General features: G+C 41.5%; 1 protein-coding gene across 4 annotated transcripts in view; it reads right to left on the reverse strand.

Annotated features, from left to right (window-relative positions):
- Positions 1-24,599, reverse strand: part of GLIS1 (GLIS family zinc finger 1) — a 191,747-nt gene that overhangs the window by 13,121 nt on the left and 154,027 nt on the right. For 2 of the 4 annotated variants that reach the window (XM_040565432.1, XM_040565435.1), the window contains 3 exons: positions 21,949-22,059; positions 18,647-18,779; positions 12,093-12,243 (listed from right to left, as the gene is read on the reverse strand). In XM_040565432.1, the coding sequence (XP_040421366.1) occupies positions 12,093-12,243; positions 18,647-18,779; positions 21,949-22,059 (395 nt within the window). The remainder of the gene's footprint in view (positions 1-12,092; positions 12,244-18,646; positions 18,780-21,948; positions 22,060-24,599) is intronic. The other 2 variants (XM_040565433.1, XM_040565434.1) reach the window with 2 other exon arrangements.

Consider the following 24,599-nt stretch of genomic DNA (forward strand, 5'->3'; position numbering starts at 1 on the left):
CTATGGGCATGGTAAAAGAGGGGCGCAGAGCTGTGTTGGTGGGGGAATGGGGGGCTGCTGTGCCCTCTTCAGGTCAGAGACAGAAAATGGTTTTCAGAGACTGCAAACGGCTGAGGAGCAGCAGATGCTCGGGGGAAAATACCGAGTTTATTTGCTAAGCAGCAGCTAAACGCAAAGGTCAGCTCCCATGCGGCTGTAGCTGTTCCTCAAACGTCTCGGTGGAGAAGGCGTTTAACAAAACTGATCTGTCCTGCTGCCCAGCTACACGTCGTATCCTCTGCAAATTCTGTCCAATGTGTGTCTGTGGTGAGTGCTGCATGAAGATGGGGCTGCCGTTATCTGCTGGGACCTGCAGGAAAGCCTTGGTACAGCCTCAGCCAGGGCTGCCGGGAGTGCTGGCAAAGCACAAGCACAAATTACAGAACGGTCCCCAGCCCGTTCAAACGGCACATGGAGACACTGTCCTCGACACGCCAGAAATGCTATTAGAAGCCTGGAAATGCTTCTATCTGAAAAGAGATTAAAAAGATTGCAGTTGTTTTCTTTGGAAGGGTAATAGCTAAAAGAGATCATGATAGTGACATTTATATGGGTAATGACCACACACACATTTTAAAGAGAAACAAAAGATGTACTGAAAACTCTGAGGCCAGAAACCAGCCAAAAACTACGCTGAATGAGGGAAGAAAATGCTCCTGGTGAGCACGTACTCTGCAACTGCCCGTGTTGGGTTTCCCATGCCTGCTCTCATAATGCCTTGTGCTGGCTGCTGAGGGATGCGATCCCCGTACGGGCCGGCCCCGTTCTGCCTTGAATGCTGTTTGGCTGGTGGAGTAATTGCACCTTCACATTCTGTGCAGGCATGGTGCACAGCTAACAAAAGTGGTAAATTGAAGTTGTCTGCCTGGGGGATTGCTGAAAATCCCAGCTTCCACTTAACTCTTCCCAAAGTCTAGTTGGATCAACCCTGTGAGAAGAACTTGTCACTACTGTTAAAGCAGTGCTTGTCCCCACTCACACTCTCTTTCCTATTCTTTTTTTGCCTGTGCGTGAGCTCAGCAGTTGTGTTAGGGCTCGTGCCTTGAAGCCTTTGGGGTGGCTGGTTGAGAGAGGCGAGAGGGACACCAGCAGCCACCGGGGAGGCAGCTGGGGCTCGGCAGTGCGCGGGGCCCTGCTTCAGCTGGGTGAGCTGGGCTGCCAGCTCCCCGCTTCCACTCGGCACCACTGTCACGGTGCTGGAGCTCGGCAAACATAGCTGTCTGCAGGCAGCCAGTATCCTAGGAACTTGCAGCGCAGCAACTTGAGCCGAAACCCCGAGCGCGCCGTGTAACACGACGAGCTCTGCCTCCTCTATGTGAAGAGTTCCCAGCGGTTTGCACAGGTAACTATAAAATCTGCTCTGCTCAGGCTCTCCCAAGCAGGGAATTTCACGTTTCCCATACGTTAGGGCGCGGTTTGTAGCTAGGAAAGAGCTATGCTCAGCAGAAAAATCAGGCTGTAATAGCACAAGTGGCCATCATGGGGATTGTCTCCTTAAAATAGTCATCACAATGCCTACAGCTCAGGCTGGCCACGAAAATACGATTGTGCGTGTGCGTGCACATGTGCTCTGGCACTCCCAAGGAGAGTTCTTCATCAAGTAACCGTCCCATTGCCAGTGACCTGTTTTTAATTCTGTCCTGAATATTTGCCTGCTGCTCAGGTTGCTGTGACACTCAGGTTGTTAAAGGATAGGGGGAGTCATTCCTGATACAAATTAAATATATAATGTATTAGCAGCAGAAAAGAGCTTAAAAGGAGCTGCCTTCTGTATGGAAGAAGAAATGGCAAACTACTTAAAGCTGAAACTCAGCTGGATACATTAAAAATTCCCAGGCAGTAGCACAGGCATATGTTTCAATAACTAATAGCCTGTACATTTCCTGTTAATACTGTACTACAACCACAATTTGCTTTGGTTTGGATATTAAAAACAAATATATGCCATATATTTTATTTTAATTGTAACTTGCATAATTCAGTAAGTTTGCAAGTCCTTTTGGGGCCTTTTAACATATATCTGTGCCTACATATAGAACAGAAATATAAATATATATTTGTATATATATAAATATCCCTATCTCTCACATACATGCAGAAAAATCCTTCTTTAATTCATTAAATTCGAGGGCTCCTGACTATTCTCAATCTTTCTGTTCAAGAGAATACATCTTTTTCCTATCTCCCTGATGTTGTTGACAAAGCTAAGGATGAACAGTTCTTACAGATTGCTTGCACTGCTGATACAGTGTACCCTGTCTTATTAGGATGCCTGATGATGTTTTCATTATCTCAAATAACAAATTAACACATTGCAAAGCTTTTATTACTCCATTATCAGAAACCATATGTTCCTTATGTGAAGAAAAAAAAAAAAAGAAAAAAAAAACACTTGAATGTAATACATGGAGCAGGTAGGAAAGCTTTTTCACCTGAAGACTTACAGTGGTGCAGTGGAGGAGCCAGCCTCCTCTCCACCCTGCCCAAGATAAAGGAGCAACAGGGCATTCACCACAGGGAGAGGCAGGTCAGTTTAAAACAAAAGGAACATTTTGCTCACACAGCATGCCCTGGCCTGTGGCATTCATAGCCACAGGAAGTCACAGACTCAAACAGTCTAGCTAGTTTTTTTTAAAAGGGACTGAATAATCTAATGGCCAAAACCAACATTTCCATGCTAGGCAAGGGGTAATCAAATCTTGTGCTTCAGGATGTAAACTGATCACCCGAGAAGTCAGAGAGGAATTCTCACTCTTCACTCATCACACAACTTCATATGATTGACCAGGTATTGTGGGTTTTTTCAAATTCCCTTTGAAGCACCATGTGTAGGATGGCGCTGAAGACATAATACTAGTCTTGAGGGACTTATGATTTCAGGTGGAATTACAAAGCTAATGCACTCTTCTCCTGAGGATGCATCACTAAACAAGTAAGTAAAAGGACTAATCAGAAAAAATCGTGTTTTTGTAATTCTGTCATCCACGCAACTGACAGAACACTATTGGAAGAACTGATCCTAAGTGGATAACATACTTTGATACTATGATACTGCACACATTTCTGCACCTTGCTAAACACAGTTGTAAAATACCTGGTTCATGGCCCCTCCTAAGGTAAGCTCTTGAAGTCAGATGGGATACTACCCATGAAGAGCCACTACACCACGTGTTGGACACAGACAATGAGCCAGTTCCTCCCCTGTACTGCAAAGCCACTCATACCAGTAGAAACTCACAGAAATCTGGATCTTAACAGAAGGATTTTTTTAAATTAAAAGTCCAGCCTCAAAAGATACTACTCCGTCTTTTCTCATTTTATAAAGCGCATACCTTTAAGAATCTCAAACAGAAATCCCAGACTTTTATGTAATTTTTCTTCTGATTGTGTTTTCATGTTACATATTTTTGATTGTAAAAGTTAAGATTAAATTATAAGAAAGACGTATGTGAAGAAACTATCCAGGAATGCCATGAGTTAGCAATGATCTCCACAAGATCTCAATCTCACCTAAGAGGCTACAAGTGCCGTTATCTTACTTTAGAATCATTTATCCTGCTTCCTGGGTTGGTTTCCACAAGTACGTGGTGGTGCATAAGAATTTGTGCATTTTCACAATTCACACCAGATGTTTTGTTTCAATATTCTTGTAAAATACAGAACCAAAAATAAATACATATTGACACTGATTTTTCTGTCAAGATGGTAATGTACGGTTTCCATATTCATCCATACTACTTGGTTGGAGTTAGAAATATTTTTGTACTTTGCTTTAGCCACTCTGTTCAATAGCTGTTCGTGGACAAATTAACAGAGTAACAAATTGTAAAGCCAGATTTAGAGAAGTTTTAAGAGGAGTTTTTTCATCATCTAGTTCATCATGTCTTGACTGCCATAAACCACACACAGTACACTTATATGGCAAATATTTAAATTGAAAATTGAAAAATAATGAAAATAAATTCAAACTAAGATTCTTCAATAATAATTGAGAATGAAACGTAACCACAAAAGAGAAATATCTGAGATAGGGATGTTTCCAATATGAAAACTGTCATTTCTTTTTTTTTTCTTTTTTCCTTTTTATAATGTGATGGCTTGATTGGCAGATTCCTAAGCTAGATGAAGAACCTCAACCCATGTCCCATTGAGTTCAGTGGAAACAGGACCACATCCAGACTGAAAAACATCTGTCCTTTATCTCAAGTAAGTTTTTATATATTTTGGGTTTTAAGACCATACCGTAATACAGTTCTCATGTATACCATATTGACACATAACACAATCTAGACTTTGAGAATTATTTTTAACTCACGTTACTATGAAGAAAAGTATATAATAAGCACCAATGTGAGAAGCACAAAGCGAAGAAGCTCCATGATTTAGCGTAAGTGACTTGTACAGCATTGCAGTTAGTTGCAAAACCTGAGGTGTTTCCATGAAACCAGGTTCTACCATAAAATCCAGCACGCCAACCCTTTCATTCATAAATTCACTCCCCCTAGCCTTACAGTTACTTATATTGTGAGAAAGTCCAATGAAGTTCCAAGACCAGGAGATTATTTTTTTTTTAATGAAAAAGAAAAAAAAAGTTAACACTGATTTTCATCTCTCCCCATAATATTAAAAATGATGTGTAAAGCTCTGCTAATCTGGTCTCTGGATAGCGCCCAATCTCTTGCCACGTGTTTCTGTTCTGGGTCTTGCCCTACGGGAATTTCTGTCAGCACATGCTCAGGAAACAGTTATACCGTTCCCTTTTTTTTCTCTATTTTTTTTAAAGACAGACTCTATCTGAAGTTTGGTGAACCTTTGCACTAATCACTGCCAGGTGCCTCTGGCTAGGTTTCTGGAATGCAAGGAATCTTTTCTTTCTCTCTTTCTTTCTTCCTTTCTTCTCTTCCCCCCTCTCCCTGATATATTATAAATCATTCATTGATGAGCACCTTGCTGCATCATTGCATTTTATTATCCTTTTCTATAAACAGCAAGCAAACAAGTTATGGGGCTGTTTGATACTCAGTCTCTGCTCTGTGACTGCAAGATATGACACCGTATTTTTGGTTTTGTTTGCTTGCTCTGGTTGTGGCTGGCTTGAGAGGTGCCTGCTGGTCAGAGCCTTGGACTCTATTCCTGGCTCTGCTAGTAGTGCAGCGTGTGAAATACCTCCATGTGTAGCACCTTTAAAGCAGGACTAAGGAAATGTCAGCCTCTTCCTAGCTTCTAGATAAGTACAAACTACTCTTTTTAATTCAGAATACTGCTTTGGACTGCTTTAATCCAGTGCTGCATCTTCACTGAGCAGTGTCAACAAGTGAGTGTACGAGCGCACTCAGAGAGGTTTCATAAGCATCATGGAGAACACTATCCAAAGAAGCTTTTAATACGACTTGAGAGTCTTAGGTCATTTAATTGCTTTAGAATAGTAATACCAATCAACAGTGATATGCAAACAGCTTCTGGATGAAAATTACACAGGAGCCAGAGGAGTCCTCTCTTGGTACACTCAAAGGCTTTCTGCAGGGACCTTCTCTTCAGGTACAGTTACTGAAACACTTGCAATCTGTTCTAACAAATACACACAAGTCTCATAGTTGGGCATAAAACATAACTATTTTGTAACTCATTTCATTACCTACACAAAAGGACTCACATATACATAAACATAGGCTTTTCTATGTTAAAGTAATATCTTTACAATTGTTCTTACTTGATATGCAGTTTCTGCAGAGCAGTTAGATCTTGGTGATCGTTATTGGAACTATGCCAAACTAAAATACATTTTATTTTTAAGGGTTCATTCAATAATTTTCCTTGAAAAGAAACTGATGAATCACTACAGTGGAAGGCACTATAACAGAAACTTGAAATCTTATTCTTTCTAACAATCTAGCAGGAAAATGTTACCAAAGTAAAAGTAAAAAAATAAAAAAATCATTTTTAATGTGTTCAAAGAAATATCAAAACAGATTTAGATAAAGAACACTGCCTTAGGTTCAAGTGATTGCCAGGAAGCCAATTACTAAGACATGCAATCAAACACAGATATTGTCTACACTATATTATCTGACATGTACTGCACGCTTGACTGATCTGTCTTATTTTAGTCATTTAAGGTCATTATTCTCTGGCAAGTGTGCAGCAAGATGCTTCCAGGTGTAGGTAGATTCTTCACAGGTAGCTGACACCTGCTTTCGTCAAGTTTACAGCCAAAAAGGCACTACACCAAATAGGGGGGGATGTTAAGATAACGTTAACAAGTTGTTGTATCATGACAAATTATTGTGCTTGGTGTATATAGCTTACATCTAACTGCAGAAGTTCTGCTTAGACAACAAAACAAAATGAAAAAGGAACTAAGAAAAAAAATCAGCTTTACGTATGTTAAGCACACAATTTACCTACAGATAAAACCAGTAATGGCTAAGATCATTAACATAATGCAGAAGAGCTGTGGTTGAATCCATTTTAAATGCTTCCTGATTTACTCTGATCAACTCTTTTAAACTCCCTCCTTCTTCTGTGCCTGTCTCTTACTCTAAGCTAGTTTTGCTTACAGTGTCTCTTCTGGGCAGTCACCAAGGGGGGGTCTTATCAATGTTTATGAATGCCTGAAGGGAGGGTGCAACAAGGTGGAGCCAGGCTCTCCTCAGTGGTGCCCAGTGCCAGGACAAGGGGCAATGGGCACAAACTGGAACCCAAGAGATTCTGTCTGACCATCAGGCAGCTCTTCTGTGCTGTGTGGGTGACAGAGCCAGAAGATCTCCTCTTTGAAGATCTTCCAAAAGCTGCCGGGACGTGGGACTGGGCCCCCTGCTCTGGGTGGCCCTGCTTGAGCAGAGGTTGGACGAGAGGACCCAGGGGTCCCTTCTGACCTCAGCCACTCTGTGACTCTGTGATCATAGCGCTCCCTTTTTTAGGCTCTCTAATGAATGGCAATCCAGCCCTATTAGAAACATAAATGAAGTACATGTCCACCTATTTCTGCTGATGGCCAAACAATATTTTACCCCATGATCAAACACTAAGTTATTCTTAACTGTGTATCATTGAAGTAAGCCTAAACTAATGCTAATTTTGCTTTATGGGGGAAAAAAAACTGTATAAGCCTATCTGGACATGATTATAAATGAATTCTGATCACATTTTCTACAATGAGATAAATGACTTGGGATTTGCAACCAGATGCTTTTAATTACTGATTTTCTTTGTTACATGAACCTCAGCTCCGCACCTGTACATTGTTCTTTCTTTGTACAGATGTACTGATGCCCCTTTTGCGTGCTCAGGTCCATAACACTGAGATAAATTATGATGGGTTCTTGGCTTCCTCCATTGAAAATGTTTTCAGCTGTCAGGGATATCTGTTTCTTGTTATTGGTTTTAGTGCTTTTGAAAGAAAGTCTAAAACACTGACTTGTGTATTCTATTATAAATGAAGAGTATTCTCCAGTGGAATTCACAATGAATGAATGATGCATCTCCCTGGTCCTAAGAACTGTTTTAAAACTGTGTAGGTATTTAGTTCTCCAGAGTACTTCTTGAGAGTAAAAGTTTGTTTCCTACAAAGATTCCGCCAACGCAAGATCTGGCTTACACCCTTCTTATTAAGTATAACATGATAGTAATACAAACAAAAACCTAACGCACAGGATTTTATCCTGCGTATTTTTTCAACCTTAAAAATATCAGGAATTTCAAATCTGGTGTTCCCTTGTTGAGCAAAAAAGGGAGGCTCTGTGTACCTTGTTTTACTTGAAGTAGAGGGAAATGAAGGACTAACTTTTAACAGAGATCTCTTTACATCTTTACAGCGAAGTATTTCTGTGGTATTTGAATTAACAGGTGCTAACAAGCAAGCAAACAAAAATTCTGATGTTTAAGCAGCCTGATTAAAATGTCTCTTTTCATTTGATTGCTCTTAAGTCCTGTTTCTTGTGATTTTGTATGGTTAAGTGGCTCTTCAGGGAGGTCTGAAGCATGGTTTGAACTGGTTGCAGTTAGCTGGTGAGAAGCCTGGGCAAAAGAGAGTTCTGTAAACCCTTTACTCTAACCTTGATGACTTAATCCTCGATATTAAAGACTCACCATAATTATAAGACTGGATTCAGAGTTCTCATTAATCATCACCTATGGACATCATAGATGTCTTAATCTCACTAGTTCTTCATTTACTGTTGTGTTTACAGAGCAGAAATGACCTAAATTGCCACAGGAGGATATAAAAAATAGTTTTGCTTTCCTTTCCCTTGGAGACACATCACCTTGGTGAAGTTATTATTTGTCAGTCCCCCCAGCTTCTTTTGAGAACATAAGTGCTGTTTGTTATGAGCAGCACGAGTGACTGAGGGCCTCACAGTCACTTATAGAGGGACTGTGTTCAGATCCTACAAAGTGACCTTGTTCGGTCATTAAGCTGAATTGGTGCAAATCCCTTACTTTGCACCACCACTTAAACTCATTTAACTTTAGTCAGATCAGTTTCATTTAAACCGATAATTTATCACACTAAACATTTTAAACTGGAACTTAGGGAACTGGTCTACAAATACAACTAAGTACATTTTTAGATGACTTAGATAATACCAGCTAAAAAAATAGCAGAGAGAAAGCCAAGTGCAACATCCACCTAAGATTTAATACTAAAAGCTGTGCTTCCATCTTCATACTGCTACAAATCAAAATGGAGTACTTTTGCAATGGACAAAATGAAACCAAATTAGACATTGTACATGGCATATGCTACAAGACATGCTAAAATAACATTTTGCTACCTGAAGTAAAAAATAAATATACATTTAAACTCGGATCATGACAAGCCCACTTTCTGGATGCCAAAGTATTTCTCAGTCACACACTTTTAGTTTAATTAATATCAATATAAGTTAAAGTAAATTATTTGGGCTAGCGTATACTTCATACCAGAATTTGAAAAAATATTCTCCGTATTGTATAATGCCAGTATAAATACGTTTGGTAATGAAGTCAGATTTTGTTAGAACATTTTCAAGTGAATTAGATAATTTTGTCAAACTATTTAAATGTCCTAGTAAACCATTTGGGAAAATTGACTGCTGCACTTGGTATTGACTTTGGCAAAGGATGGTATGGCATAGGGCTTTTTTTTTTATTTTCAAAAAAAAAAAGCTTTAAATCAAATTCTGAATATTCTGTCGAACTTGAGTAGACTATTTGTACTCTGCCTCATGTAGTTTTTGGCATCTTGCGTATTTGATGACTCAGTAATTAGATTTCTTGATAATAATCATTTAGTTCATTCCACAGACTTAAACTATGCAATCCAGTCTTGTCATCGTACTGATTCACAGTATAGAAATTCTTTGCATTTACTTAAACATGAATGCTGAGACAGCTGACAAATGAGGCAAAACATTATACGTGTGCCAGCCAGCTAGAGCAGTTCACATGAAGAAAGGTAGTGTTAGGTGTTTCTTTCTTTGCTATTGTAAACCATGTGTATTTTGTATGAGTAATGGCATGCTGCTACGAACTGGTAAAGGGGTGACAGGTCTAGAATTCAGTGGGTGGCTCCAGGTATTAGATTATTAAGTGATTTTTCCTAGTTAAATGAATGAATGCTTTACACAAAACTGTGCTAAATGAAATTCAAAGACTCTTAGTTCACACTAAGCTTTCTGTATTTGCAATTAAAATGCCATGGATGGGCTTTATTTCAGCAGTCCTTAATAATGTAAGTATAAACAGTTAAAATACAGAAAGAAGATCTGGAGCTGGGTGTGACAATACTGAATGCGTATTATTTGAGTTTAGAAAATGGTATTTGAGATCCTGAAAAATTCCAAGTCATTATGTCATGAAACTAGATAGCCTGTTTTAAAATAACCATTAAAAATACATTCCCTTCTCTACTTCCTGATGTTTGGTTCATGGATAGAAATCTGTTATAATCCCAGGCTTACATTTTGTCATAGGATATTAACTATGGTGTTTCCACGAAGACTTTGCATTACTTAAGTATGTAAGCACTGAGATAATGCATCAGCACTGTTGTCTCCACTGAGAAAGAATACTAATTCCACTAGAACTGAAAACAGCAGTGACCATTCTGATGTAAGCTTTGGCCTAAGCAAATGATCACAACATCTGGAGAAGAAGCTGGTGAGAAGCTCAGCTCACTCAGCACAGGGAGTGCTGAAGATAAGTGCCGTTCTCTGGTGGGGAGACACAAGGGGCAGGATGGAGAATTTATCTGGGAGCTTCCGACTCCTCAAATTGGAAAGTTGACTGCTGCCCTCATTCTGGTCAGATCTTTGATTTCATTTCTTATTAACAGTACCAAGATGTAAAGTGCTTTGGAAACAAATCTACCTCACTGACCACCAGTTAAATCCCTCCTATAGTGTACCTTTAGTCTGTTTCATTCTCGGTTGGTCTTTTGTGCCTTAACTCCCCTAGGAAGCCTATCCTACCTGAAGGAAGAAACAGCTGAGCACTGCACTGGGGAGCAGAGAGCAAAGAACCCTACTCCCCTGGGCTCAACTAGTCCCATGCTGCAGGGAAAGAATAGCTTGTGGATTACCTTCGTTTTTGGCTCTCATCTCCATTCCTCCTGTTTGCACTCACTGCCTTCTCTGCTACAGAAAACCTCACATTTACCTGGTGCAACCTCCACCTAAATCCTCGTGCCCAGTGCCTCTTGTTGGCCATGTCTCTGCCATGGGCATGAGTCTGTCAACAGGAAATAAAAGGTCAGGAATGTGGGTGGCAGGGCAGGGGGGAGAGGGACTGGGCGCAGACATCTTATGCAAGCTTTTCAGTAATTTGGGGACGAAGTCTACTCCTATGATGGGCAGATATGCATTGTATGGTGGAGAGGCACTTGTTACTGGCACGGGTCAGAAGAGGTGGCTGAGGGAGGAACAAGGTATAGAAGCTAAGCTTTCTACAGCATTCATTCCCCAATTCAGAAAAAAAGGCAGTAGCTTGTTTCTAATTGAATTTCCTCAGTCAGACAGTTCTCCAACTACTCCAGGTGTATTTTCCTTGTTGCGCTCTTTCCATGCACCCCTCTTTCTGTCTGTTGCTTAAAGAGTACAATTAAAACTTCCTGGACTTTCCTTTCCCCATATAAAAGAAGGGATGGGTCAGTCACTGACAAAGAAAAAATCTACATTCACTCGCTGGCTTTGCTGAAGAACCCCAACATATTATTAGGCAAAGGTCTCTTTTCTCTCTGTGTCTTAAGTTCCCATCAGAAAAGCAAAATCAGAGTACCCTCCCTGTCCAAAGTACTGGGAAGAAAAAAAAAAAAAGTTTGATGTGTGATTTGCATGAGTGCAGGCACCAAGAGTGTAGCAGAAAGATGAGTTGAATTTTGTGGCTTACAGAGATTCTTTGCTGTTGAGATGCTTTGAGATCCTTGAACAAATGGTATTATAGGAATATCACATAATGTAGCAATGCAATACAATCTATACTGTAGCAATGCAATCTCTGCAATCATTGTGATAATATCCCCTTCCCTGATTAGGATCTTACTGGTCAATGCTTTCAGCTGAAAAACGTATTACCGAAAATCTCAACAGAGAGCAAGGAAGTGAGAAAACTTGCCATTTTGACACAAACTAAGTCTTACAAAGGCAAACACTGCCTTATTCCCGAGTGAGTCATAGTTTGGATTTTATCCTTTGAGAATTTTTTCATCTTAGCTAAGAAAAGTTCTCTGCACTTATCCAAATCTACAAGAAGTCATTGAGGAAGAATTTAAAAAATTAAATGCAATTGCACTCTGTGAAGAAAAAAAATCTCAGTGTATTTTGTGGAAGACAAAGACAGGGCTGTAATGTCAAATTTTTAGTAATGTCAAAGCTTGCCCTGCTTTGCACAGTGGATGGATGAGATGAACTTTTGAGGTCCCTTCCAAATTAAATTACTCTGTGATTCTAAAACAAACGGAATTGCTTAGTTTGAGTCAGTGTTTTTCATTCAAACAGCATTCATGCAAACCAAGATAAACAATTAATCATTCACTATCCTGCCAGACAGAGGCCAAGCATGTTTCACACACATACCCTTCCCTGGCACTTTCCAACGGTGACTGATGGTGATGTGGATTGGAGAGGGTGGAGTCAAGAGGATGGTGTCTTGAAGGGATGTCGTGAGGAGGTGGCAATATACCTGGTGAGGGACCATTATGGTTAGCACTGGAACCACTGTACATGCCTGTGAAAAAACAAACATCGTTTTGCAACATAAAATAAGGAAAGGAGCATCCAAGTAACCTAACAGTCCCTGACTCCTTCCCTGTCCCCCAGCCCACCCCGATACACGCACAGAGCAGCACACCTCTGCTGGGGCAGTCCTCCTGCCAGGGGGGTCGCCTACCCAGACACCCGGCGTGATAGTGAATACCCACATTTGCCATGGCACTCAAACTGTATCAAGGCATTTTGACACACGTGTGTCTCTCCTCCAACACTCTCGGATGGTCCTGTGACTGGAGACGTGTACGCACTCCCCCCAGCAGCCTGTGGGACCTGGCAGGACTCTCACCCTGCCTTCTCCGTTCTTCTGAGGGAGCACTTGCAGCGCTCAGCTGCTGGCAGCACGTTGGAGCTCATACTGGCAGCAGAGTGGTACGTGGTACCTTAATTAGACACTCAATTCAGAGTACTGTGTTTGTGTAAGGGGGAGCAGGATCTAGATTTTTTTTCACTGTTCATTTCAGTTTTTAATTTGACTTTCAGTTTGTATAGTGCTGGACATCCCAGACCATTAAAAAATATCACATATTGATACAAATGAAACCTCAATAAATTAAATGCAAAGAGGAATGAGAAGAAATTTTCAATGAGACAACAAAATCAACAAGTTTAGTAGTAGATAGATTATTATTTCCAGTTTTTAGGACTCTGGCTACTCTTCTGTGCCATAGCAGTCAGGCACCAATAGCCAAATGCCTATCATGTCTTCAAGCACGTGCTTCGTTGAGGAAGCTTTGACAGCTGGATTAAGATCCTGGGATAAAGGATTTTTTTTCTTACAATGTCTCTTCTAAGCCATGTACTAAGACAAATCTAGGCTATCTCGGGGTCAGGCCCCTGACTCCAGCTCTTGGCACAAAGGCTGCCCCGAGGGCGGGCTCTGTAAGGAGGGAAGCTGCAGAACTGCTTGCTGCCTGGTGTTCTAGATGCTGTTTGCTCATGCCACCCTATGGCAGGGGGAAAAAAGACCTGGCTCCTCTAAGTGCAGTTCTTGGAAAAGCCTGGTCTTCTTTTCTCTGCTTCCCTGCCTGTCTCCCCCCTTCTGCGTTTACCTACAATACATCTCCCAGAGTTTTGGCCCACCGGGGCGTGTACACAGACATGGACCAGGGCAGCCACTGACATTGTACTGTGAAAGTTGTGGGGGGCAGATGAGGTTTTCCAGCTCCCACACTGCCCAGCTACAGCCCAGCAGTCCCCATGCATCCTCTGAGGGCTAGGTTCTTTGCCTTCTTTCCTTCTGCAGCGTTCACCCTTCCTCCCCTGCTCAGTGTGCAAGAGTTACACACCGAGGAAAAGGGAGCTGTGTGTCAGCCGTGCTTTGCCGTGTCCCACACCACTGGCAGGGTTCGGGATGGCACTCATCCCAGCCCCTCTCAGGGACATGTAACGGGCAGAAAGCAACAGGAAAAGCTGAGGCCGGGCAGAATGTGTGACAGCCCTCCGGGTGGGTAAGCAACGGCTGAGCGTCAGCATCTGTTTCTTTGTGACTGAAGAGTTAGAACCACTAGGGCAAGATTCCAGCCACCTTTGTCAGGGACTTCAGATGAGTCAAAAACCTCTCATGAACAATGAGTCCTCGGCTGTTGACAGATCTAAAAGAATGAAAATGAACCACGTCATCTCTGTCTCCCACTAGACAGAACATTTGTCAACCAGCCAGTGAAAACAACTTGCTTTCTGCACCGAAAGCCAGACAGAAGGGGTTTTAAGAAGTCAGATGTTCCCAGGTGATGCGAGGATTTATTTGTCAAAGCCTCTTCTGATAACAGTAAGTCAGTAGCTAGGATGCTACATTTTGAGAACACTGTTATTCTGCTGGTGACTTCAGTCCATTTTATACTATAACCGATTCCACTTGCCACAGACCCTTCTTGTTCACACATTCATTCTCAGGCTTGGCAGATGAGCCAAACACCCATTTGACTTTGATTGTGCTGTGCCATTTCACACTTGAGCTGTATTTCCACATGCAGCTCAGGTATACTGGCAGCACAGCCTGGAGGAAACTGCTGAATCTAAGAAGGGAGATTTGTGCTCTCTATCAGACTTAGATAGCCTTAATGGCCCCTTGGTGATAGCTCACCCAAAAAGTTAAAAAACTCACAGAAGAGAGTTCTAATAGCGTAGCAGCCAGTAAACACATTCATTTTTTTTGTCTTACAATCCCACCCCTGAACAGTTCATGAACGTTTCAGAGGTCTCCTCTGGGCTCTTCCTTACTGCCCCAGCTACCAAGAATGGTTTCAATTCTTTGCTTGAGGTGGATGAGGAAGACAGAGTACCAGAGTACCTGATTCTCAGCTACTGCTCAGGTATTACTTTTACAAGAACAAGAAAATCACAGTCAGCAGGCCCCTCTAGAGAGGCAAGAAAACATTAATAAGAACACCCCACACATCCTTATGTCCAAGAGCTGTGTCCTGCACGATCCCATGTACTCAAACCCACACCATTAGAAAAGAAAATGAAACTAGAATTGCTGCCACTATCAGTTTCTGAGAGTTTTTTTTTTCACACTTTGCCAGGACCAGTACGCAGAGGAATTTACCCAGCTGTGGAACAACTTGGGCAGACACCCACTGCCCACACCAGCCTTGGAGCTCCTCTCCCATTTAAAGCAGGGCTTCTTCCATCTATCCTGAGTTCATCCATGTTTTCACTTACTGATTACACCTTCTCTGGAAAAGTCCCCTGCTTGGAGCATGTGTGCTGAGGTTTGTGGGGTTAGTTCACCAGTGAGCTTTCCTTTTCCTACATCTTTATTCACCACAACGCCTTCGCTCCTGCTGGGTTGGACACGTGGCATCTCTTGTCCTCACGTCCCCCCGGCCCTCCTGCCACACCGCAGCGTGTGCTGCCTCACCCCAGACGCCGCTGGCTGCCCTCGCACTGACAGCCCGGCCCTGCAGCACCGCTAGATCGGCAGCCCACCGCAACCTCAGCTGAAGCACGTCGGGATAAAGCCAGCTGTCCCCATCTCCTCCATGACGCTTTGACAAATGTGGCGCTACACGTGCGCTGGCGGCTGCCAAGCAGCATGTGGCCCAGCTGAGCCCTGCCTGCTGCTCCCGCGGGGGGAACGCTCATTTTGGGTGCCACTCTCTGGTATCCAGCTGCCAGGATTCATGAAACTCATCAGAACGCAATTATCTCTGGGGCGTTTGTCAAATGTGGTTGAGCTTGGCTAACGTATTAAAAAAAATACTGTGGGGAAGGGGACTGACACACATGTGGACAGCGGCGAGCAGAACGATTACGTAAGTCTCGCTTCCTAAGGAAATGAGACTAGGCCCAGAGCCCCGATGTGCAAAACACTGGGCCAGGGAGAGCAAAAAGGGAGCTGCGAGGCTGCTCTGGCACCAGACACAGTGCCGTGTGCTCCTGGGCCTGGCGATGAAGCTCTGAGACTGCACAGCCTCCTGCTTTGAGCGGGCCTTGTCCGCCCTGAAGCTTCTGGCTAGTGAGAAAGCCGAAAGACGAGCCAACGTAGGCCAAGCATCGCCCCTATTGTTCGCTCGCTTTGCTTGCTGAGGGTGTCTGCCTGTAATTAGGAGTACTTACAAGGCCATGTGGCACAAGCAATGGAAGACGGGGTTTACTGTGAGATTCCATGTGAGTCTGCAGTGAGACATTATTCACTTCTGCTGAGTCACTAAGGGCCAAATTGAACTTATTTTAAATTAAGTTCAAAACAAGGGCACTCTGACAGAATATTAACTTTACTTCCTTCAGAGGGACAGACCCTTCTCTGCCCATGGGCGCTGTGCCGGGCGTACCACGCTAGGCACTACACAGGCCATGAGCCATTTAGTCTGCTACTGGAACTCATTTTGGCTGTCAAGTTTCAATGTGTGTATTTCCAGAATTAAAACACTCAAAATTTGGAGCTGCTGCTGTCACTCTGATCCCATGACTGGGTGTGAAGCCCAGCAACAACAGTGCTTTTAGAAGGAAATAACGGCAGTGGCAGTTTATCAGAAAAGAATGAGAGTGAACTGTCTTGTTCAGAGAAGCAAGAGGTACCTGCCGACACGATGGCGGGTAAGTCCTTCCCACTGCCAATCCCTAACAGTAAGGAAGAGTCTTTTGACGTCAGAGAAATGCTGCATTTCCCTTGCTGCAGGCACTCCCTTTGCCTGAGAAACCAGGTGCCTCTACAATGAAAGAAGTCAAGGAGGAAGAGCAGTTGCTATTCCAGCCTCACTCAGTATCATTTTCAATAGTTCCAAAAATTTCTCTTCTTTTCCAGCTTCTTTTCCCTTTTTTTCAGCAGGGAGCTATGATATTCTTAGTACCTGAAGTCACACGGAAGCCTTTGGAGCTGTTATAAATGACTGCTCCTGCAAGCGCAACCCAGTCCAGGACTGTGCATCTTGGGCCTCTTCACGCATTGACCACCTCAGCTTGTAAATATAAGTCATCAATCAATAATTTAAATGGCTTGGCCTTTAACCTTAACATCTGTTGCCAAAATGGTACTCTGAGCATCTGTGACTAGCAGCAATTTTTTTCAGCTTTACGCCAGGAGAGACCAGAAAAAAACAATAACAAAACGGGCATGCCCAGAGAAGATGTCTGCATGGGATTACCTGAATGGAGATAACTTCCTTTGCAGGGAGAGTGAGAGAAACTCTTGGGCACTGCTAGACTTTCATGTGAGCAGCCATGAAGCAACTTACAAGGAAGGTAAAAGAAGATCTAAGCAAACAATGGGCTCCTCTGACTGCAAAATATTCTTTTGCTCACTGTCTTACCCAGTCCTAAGCACAAACCTGCTTTGAAGTTCGACACAAGGGACGGGAGTTTTTTACATATTTCATTTTTCTATGATTGGCTTTCATCCCTGACATATTTAAAATGTGCTTTAACATGGAGAAAGACAAAACTGAAACTCTCCAGGAATCCAAGTGATCCCTAAAGCCCAGAGCTCTGCACATTAATAATGTGGTTTCTTTGAAAAAAAAAAAAAAAAAAAAAGCTCAAACCATGAACACTTTCATATTTTCAAGTGGCATTAAGAGACCGTCATATACAGTATTCATCCATACATATCCTATATACAGTATTACAGCTGCTTTGTCCAGAAATATTACCTCTTCTTATGTGAAAGAGCAAACATGCAAACTGTAGGTGGCAGCAGGAATGTCCTTATGCTTTAAATCTGTAAGGATCATCACTTTAGCTTATTTGCTGTAAATAATGATAGAGGAACAGTTTTGCCTATGGAATTACACCACACATAATATGAAGTAACCTCTGTTTCACTGTAAAATAGTGATTTATTTTCCCTGGCACTTTTTCATACTGTGCATGTGACGGGGTCTCTTATAGGGTGACCTGATGGAAGTATCAGGAAAGATTTACTGTTTTTTACAACAACCCTGTGACAGATTGATACAATCAGCAAAGAAATTATTGGAGAAAGCCAGTATTATTGATAGACTAAACCTTTAATTTCAGAAGAGGTTCTCAGAACTAACACTGTGAGGTCAGGGCTGGTCCATTTATCTGTAAGCAGTAACTTTTTTCTTGTTTTATTGTGGCCACCTGAAATCTGAGGCTATTCCTGAGGTTATTAACTGCACCCCAATCCTCAGGGCAATGTCACTGGGCTTTCCTGTCCTGCCTGGAAGGGAGAGGCTGGACTGCCGAGGGTGGAGAGCGGAGGCCATGTGTTGCCCTCACACACCTCAGGAGTGCAGATGACAAAGCCAGAGAACTGAAGTAATCCCCCCAAGTCCCTCCAGCTTCTTGCCACTTTTTGAGGAGCCACATATAAACCGGGACTGCAGACTCCCCCACTGCTGGAATGATGGGTCATTTCCCTTCCTACTCCGTCCTGCTCACCAGGTACATTCCAACGTTTTAGTGCAACTTAAACTAGAAAGGGGAATAGGAGGTGTCAAACAGGATGATTTTGTTGCTGCTGTTTTTAACATTTGGTGTGAGGAAAAAAGGATGAAATTCTTGCCTAGGTAATTGTAGTTATTTAGTACTTTGCTCTTACAAAGCAAAATACAATAATAAAGAGCACCAGCTCATCCCTTGGTGCAGGTGAATGAGCATCTGGCATTCTTGTTTTCTAATCCCAGTTTACCTTTGGTTTTCTCTAAGTCTCAAGAGGAACAAGCTAGGGTTTATCTGGAAAGCTTGAACCGAGCTCCTAAATCAATTTAAAACAGATTCATTTGGCCCTAAGCTAAAATGTTTTATGAATGATCTTAGCAAAGAACTCACAAAATTATTTCATTTTATTTGTTGTTTTTTTTTCTAACCTCTTCCATAGTGGCAAATCAGACGCACAGTATTTTCTGTTATTATATTGACATTAGCATGATACTTATTAGAAATATTCTTACCTGTAATTAAATCATGATGACCTACAGATCGACCACATTTCCCATCCAAAATGTGTTGTGAAGATGTGTGGAGCTGTTGTATAGCTAAGCATTCACTTAGTACATCCTGTTCGATATCAGTACATGAATTTAGCTACAAGAGGAAGATAAAACAAACATTTTATTTCAAAGTAAACCAAATGACTTCTAATTAATTTCATATGTCTCTTTGCTTAAAGATTATGTACAGAAGGAAGGAGCAAAATGACATTCTCAGCAACTTGGTGTAATTTAGGATATATCTATTATGTGGCATTTCTAATTAAAGATAATTTGGGTTTTCTTAAGCACACAAGTTAAGTGTGCTAATCTTAAATCAAGAGCAGTTTGCTCCAGAAAATAATGTACCCTGGGTTTCTTCAAACCTTCCACAGTAGTTTAACTGCACATTTTCAGGCTTTCTGTAGTTTCTTGGGTTCTGTGGCAAAAGGATTGCATGACATTCTTACTGTAACACTTGGAAAGACATTTGATAGGGAAAGAAAAGTGTTTGTGCTTATCAGATTAGAACTGGTGGAATAATGTGCTGTCAGTAATGTGTACGAGGTATCACCAATATGTCAGCTGTTCTCCAAGTAAATTAAAGCTCTGGCAAAAGTGTCTGAAGCAAACTCTTGAAAACCACAATGTCGATCATATTAAAACAGCAGGAGAGGAGAATTAAGAAAGAAAAGCATTTCTAATTCTCTTTCAAACATGCTGACGTTGCCAAGCTTTTGTCATAATATAGTGCTCACATTACACACACAGCCATCATATTCTATAGCCATTAATAAATAGTTATTGTCTCTCTGTTTACAGTTTTGCATACCAATCTCCCCTGGGTTTGGTTATTCTAAATAAAAGATCCAGGCAAACCTATTCAGAATTCTGCTATACAGCCATTTGTTTGATCACAATAAACATCTAACATTTGGATCACAAAGTGCATCTGCAGCCAATTAAACTTAAACTACTACTAAATTAACAGCTAACTTTCTCATATTTTGTGCTTGTAAAGCTGTTCAGAACAACCAAATATTACCGCTGCAGTCATCTAAGCCATGTTCGTAATATTCAGGGTTCCTTTGATGTAAGTCTCAGCACAGGGCATTTTCTTTTGTATCAGAGATGGCAGATTTTGGTAGCATATCTCAACTGAGACATGCAGGCAGAGCATTTTTCTTTCTTGGCTAAATCATCGCCACTCAGAACTCCTAGGAAGCTGATGCCAACAGGAAACTGCCTTTCCAGAGCTGTAACCAAAATTGAGCAAGTGAGTGTGAACAGTATTTTCCCGTTTTATCCTATGTCCGAAGTCCAAAGTAGACTGTCACTGTTTCAATAACAATGAGATTTACTTAGTTGTGAAAGGGTGGTGTGTGTGTGTTTTTTTTTTTTCCTGTAATATGCTTAAGTGAAATATTTATTATTTCTTTATGAATCAGACTCGGTTTGGTCCCTGTTAAGAGAGCCTGATCAAAATACTCTTCCAATCTACTGCTTTCTCAGATGCCTTTTAGGTTAAAGGAAAAAAGACACAGGATCAAGTATTCATAAAGTTATCATGGGCAAATGAGACAGGAAATCTGAAGATGATTTCTAACCTCTGGAGGAGAGCAGATTTAGATTTGGTCTACCAAATAAGGTGTGGGAAGCAAGGAATTGACATTATTTTAAGATAGACTTGATAAGTCTACGGGAGGGTATGTGTATACATGCAGAAAAACTCCTCAAGCTAGGAGATTACGAGATATGAAACCCTGGATATTTGATGTCCTGGTAAGTCCAAGTAGCTTGAGTTTGCAATGAGTGTGCAGAGCATTTGCCCTGCTGTATTCGTTCTATGCTTAAGGCCTCCTGCTGCTTATCCAGGAAGTACTTTTTGTCCCTTAATGCAAAGTTTAGATTTAGGTATTTTCTCCACCTTCCTCTGCAGAACTGGCAATTGGCCTCATCAGGTGTTGGGGTGTAATAATGGGGACTGTTCCTTTGTCCAGACGTAAAGGGTGCTAATGAGTTCCTGTATTCAGCCCTGTAGTTAGAGCTGAACAAACGATACCCATATCTGCTATTAGGAAAGAATTCCCTCCTTCTTTTCCCCAAGAATTATGTCAGCAACCACTGGAAGGAAAGAGGTGGGCAGTTCTCTCCCTCAGAATACAGAGCATGGTTGCTTTCTGGGGTCATCTGAGAAATTCATATAACAAAATCTTCCTGTTGCAAAGATCTTGCTATTGCAAAAGATTTTGATGCTAGTCTACCTCTTTCTGTGGCCAATTATGGTTACAGCTTTTTGTCTCTTACCCTCAGTAAGACCTAAAGGTTGCTTTACGGTATTGTTGAGAAGTGCTTTGCGACCTCTGGTGTGGGAGGCATGTGCACAGCACACTCTGAGGAACCTTCCAAGGCGAGAGCTGTAGTGAAACCACATTACCCTATAAAACAAAGCTGGGCTGCAATCCTGGGTAGTCCTTTCCAGCCCTGCCCACCGACATAAAAGTTCTGACTGGATCTGAGGACAACGCTGCTGCTTGTTGGAACTAATTGTCATTGCTTGCTAAGCCGTGTATTCCCTGCCACTCCTGGGCTGCAAATATGCTCATGGTCTGTTCTGTCACAGCCCGGCTCTGTGGGGTCCCAATCATCTGTTTACAAACTGCGTGTACAAATGCGTAATAAACAAGTCTCTGATCCTGAGCTGGAACCCATAAGCCTTCCCATTCAATAATGAGTTCAGGATTCAGCCTGTAGAAACCAAAATGCTTATTTGAATCTAACACTAGTGAAACACAACTCGCAGTCTGGGTTTGGAATGATTTATAAATGTGTTTAAAATACAGATGTGGTGGGAGAAGAGTGTGGGGGTTCATTCTGATCGATTACAAGCACTCCTTTTCTGACGTTTCCATAGTATGCTGTCTTAGTTTCACTTGAATTCGAGATAATCTGCTAGCATGTATTTACTAGCTGTTTACAGAGACTCAATGCGTGAACATTTTATGCGAATGACAGCAAAATTTGGGTTTGTGAACAGGAAAGAAATGGTTGGGCAGAAAGCGTGGGACAAACTGAAACTACCAGGTGGTGGCCTTGGAAGTGCAAAACTATAAAGTGAACTGATTAGCAATAACAATTAAAATCCAACAGGGAAATGAGCACAATTTGAGTTTTCTTGCAGCAGTATCACAGAGGAGCCCTGATTTGAAAATATATAAACTAAAGTTAAATTAAAAAACTGTGGAGACCTGGAGATGTGTCACTTCTTGCCTGGTGAGTCTTACCTTCTTACGCACCTGTTGTTCTTTGGCTGAATGAGCTTTCACATGCTTGCGCAGCGAGCTGGGGTCGGTGTAGCGTTTGGAGCAGCCAGGAATCTGACAGGCGTACGGTTTCTGTAGGTGTGAGGGAAGGGAAAAGATTTCATATTCCTGTGCATCTCTGCAATTGGCACACAGAGCCCTGAAGGACAGCCATTTCTACGCAACATGGCTTTAAGCCTGAGCTGCTTGCTCTGCTTGCCGTTTCCAGATCTGCAAACTCCTCTGTGTACAAACGCCTGACACAGCGCAAACAGAAGAACAGCACCGATGGCTCTGACTTTGCGCTCCAAGCAAGTGCTGAGAGCATTTGACACATCTGTAATCCTGCACACTGGATATATTACTGAGCTGAATTAAATGCTAATGAGATGTAATTGGATGGGCTTTGAGAGCATTAAGTTTTCTAGCCTTAACAGTAGACTAAATGATCACGAGAACACCCAACAAAATTATAAATATAGAAATTCTGGTTTCTAATTCTGGTTTACACAGTTTTTACAACAACTATGTTCCACATGCAGCAGAGTAAAACTTGTGGAATAGCACACATTTGGTTTCTTTCATACCCTTTTCCTGTTTTGAACAACGTCAACGTCTTTCTTTTTATAACTCCTAAGCAAACAACCTGCATCAAACATTAACATCTGAGCAAATCAATACAGAAAGAAAAATCCACTACTGTTGACTTTGTTGGGAAGACCTTTCCAGCTGACTTTGGCATGCGTCAGAGCTCGCCGAAATGTGGCACAATATGAGCACTTTCCTGGGAAAGCCATCTGAGCCTGGGCAAGCAGTTCCAGTGTGCTCTTCTCCTATGAAAATAAATAAATTTAAAAGGGCACTCCAATTTAGCTGCTGATTCTGGAGTCCCAATAATGGAAAGCCTCACCAAGTTCTCCTCTCAGTTATGCCTACTTCCAGTAACGAAACACTATCTCTGTGCCACAGTACAGCAGCCAAGTGAATGTGCAATTACCAAGCTGAACAAAGGGACTCTGGCACTTGTTGTTAAGTAACCATTGACTTAAGTGGTAGCAAAGGAGTGCTGTGTGTCAAAGCTCACAGAGTTTCAAAGCTGAACATTCCATTTTGCTTTGTTTTCTTGCCTCATCTTTCAACATTATCTTGGCCTTCTCACTTGTACCAGTAAGTCTTTTTGGTGCTTTCCCAAAGCTAGAAAACTGGTTTGTCATGACCCCAGTGTCACATTCTTTATTCCTCTTGATTTCAGATAGAGGATGCACAAAAAGAAAAAAAAAAAGTTTTGGGAGAAGTGACTGTGAGGTCCTTTACACTGGTTGTTTTACTCATGGAGGAGTGATGACATGCCCTTTCCACCACAAGGACAGATACGTTCCCTTTGTTTTGCTTCTGCCTAGGAGAAAGATCTACTTCCAGATGATTTAGGAGAGATCTGATCAAACTAGCATACACAGTAAGTCTCTGAAATTATTTACAGATTCTCCTCCTGGAGTAGATAAATGATGGAATGACCTACATTAAGAAGCTTTAAAACCAATTCCAAATGCACTCAATAAGGAATAAGTAGTCTGTATAAACCCCTTTTCTTTGTAAGTACCTCAAGAGGATAAGTACTGCTGCTCTGCCCAGCCAGCAGGAAATTTCTTAAGGAATAATAGAATCATTCACCAAATTATGGCCTTACAGGCTAACACAGCACGTACTCAGAAAGTTACAGGGCAAAGCAGATTTATTGAGAGTGTCTGGAACACACAGAGAACTGACACCTGAGGAAAGACTATGGAAAACTTCAACAAATCCCTCAGCAGAACAAAGAGCAGAGTATTTTTCAAATAATCGGTATAATTTGAATTACTGATAGAATCATTCGATTTAGTGATATGGACACTAGATGGAAGTCTGACTGTTTGCTTTGGCTATTTGCTTTGATGTTATGGACAATTATTTTGCCCACTGAGCTAACACAGTGTGCAGTCTTTACAGTAGCACCATCCTGTAGCCCCATTATTTTTCACATTCATACAATACACCAAGTCCAATCACAGGACTTCAAAATTAATGCAAGTAAGTGGAAGTCATTTAGTATAGTGTAGGGTTACAGAAGCAGTTTTGAAGAACCTGAAACAGAATAGCATGGATGATATTTTTAGTCATTTAAGAAAGTTAGTAGAAAATGATTACTGTACCTTTTTGCTGATTTATGAGATTTCAGACAATTAAGACAGAGATACAGGAAGAAGAAGAGAAAATAGAAAGTTAAGAGATTTATCTTCAATAATGCACAGATCAACAGATATAAATATTTTTGCTCATTTTGTTAACTCATTGAATTATCTTTCAAAACTAATAAATGGCATTCCCTTTGTGAGTCTGGCTAATAAAAAATATATCCATTAGATTCAAGCAGTTACATTTCAAAACCATGCACCCAATTTAGTATATCCAGTTTCAAAAGAGATGCATTTTAGAACTAATTACAAATTCAAATATCTCAGGTTGACTTTCAAATAAATAAAACATTGTTATTGTAAGTGTGCTTTGGTTTGGAAAATGTGACTGACTCGCTTCTCTTACTTGTTTGTTTTTGCAAGGCATAATGTACATTAGACATTCCTTAATGCTGCACTGTC

Source organism: Cygnus olor, chromosome 8 (assembly GCF_009769625.2).
Source record: "Cygnus olor isolate bCygOlo1 chromosome 8, bCygOlo1.pri.v2, whole genome shotgun sequence".
NCBI classification, from domain to species: domain Eukaryota; kingdom Metazoa; phylum Chordata; class Aves; order Anseriformes; family Anatidae; genus Cygnus; species Cygnus olor.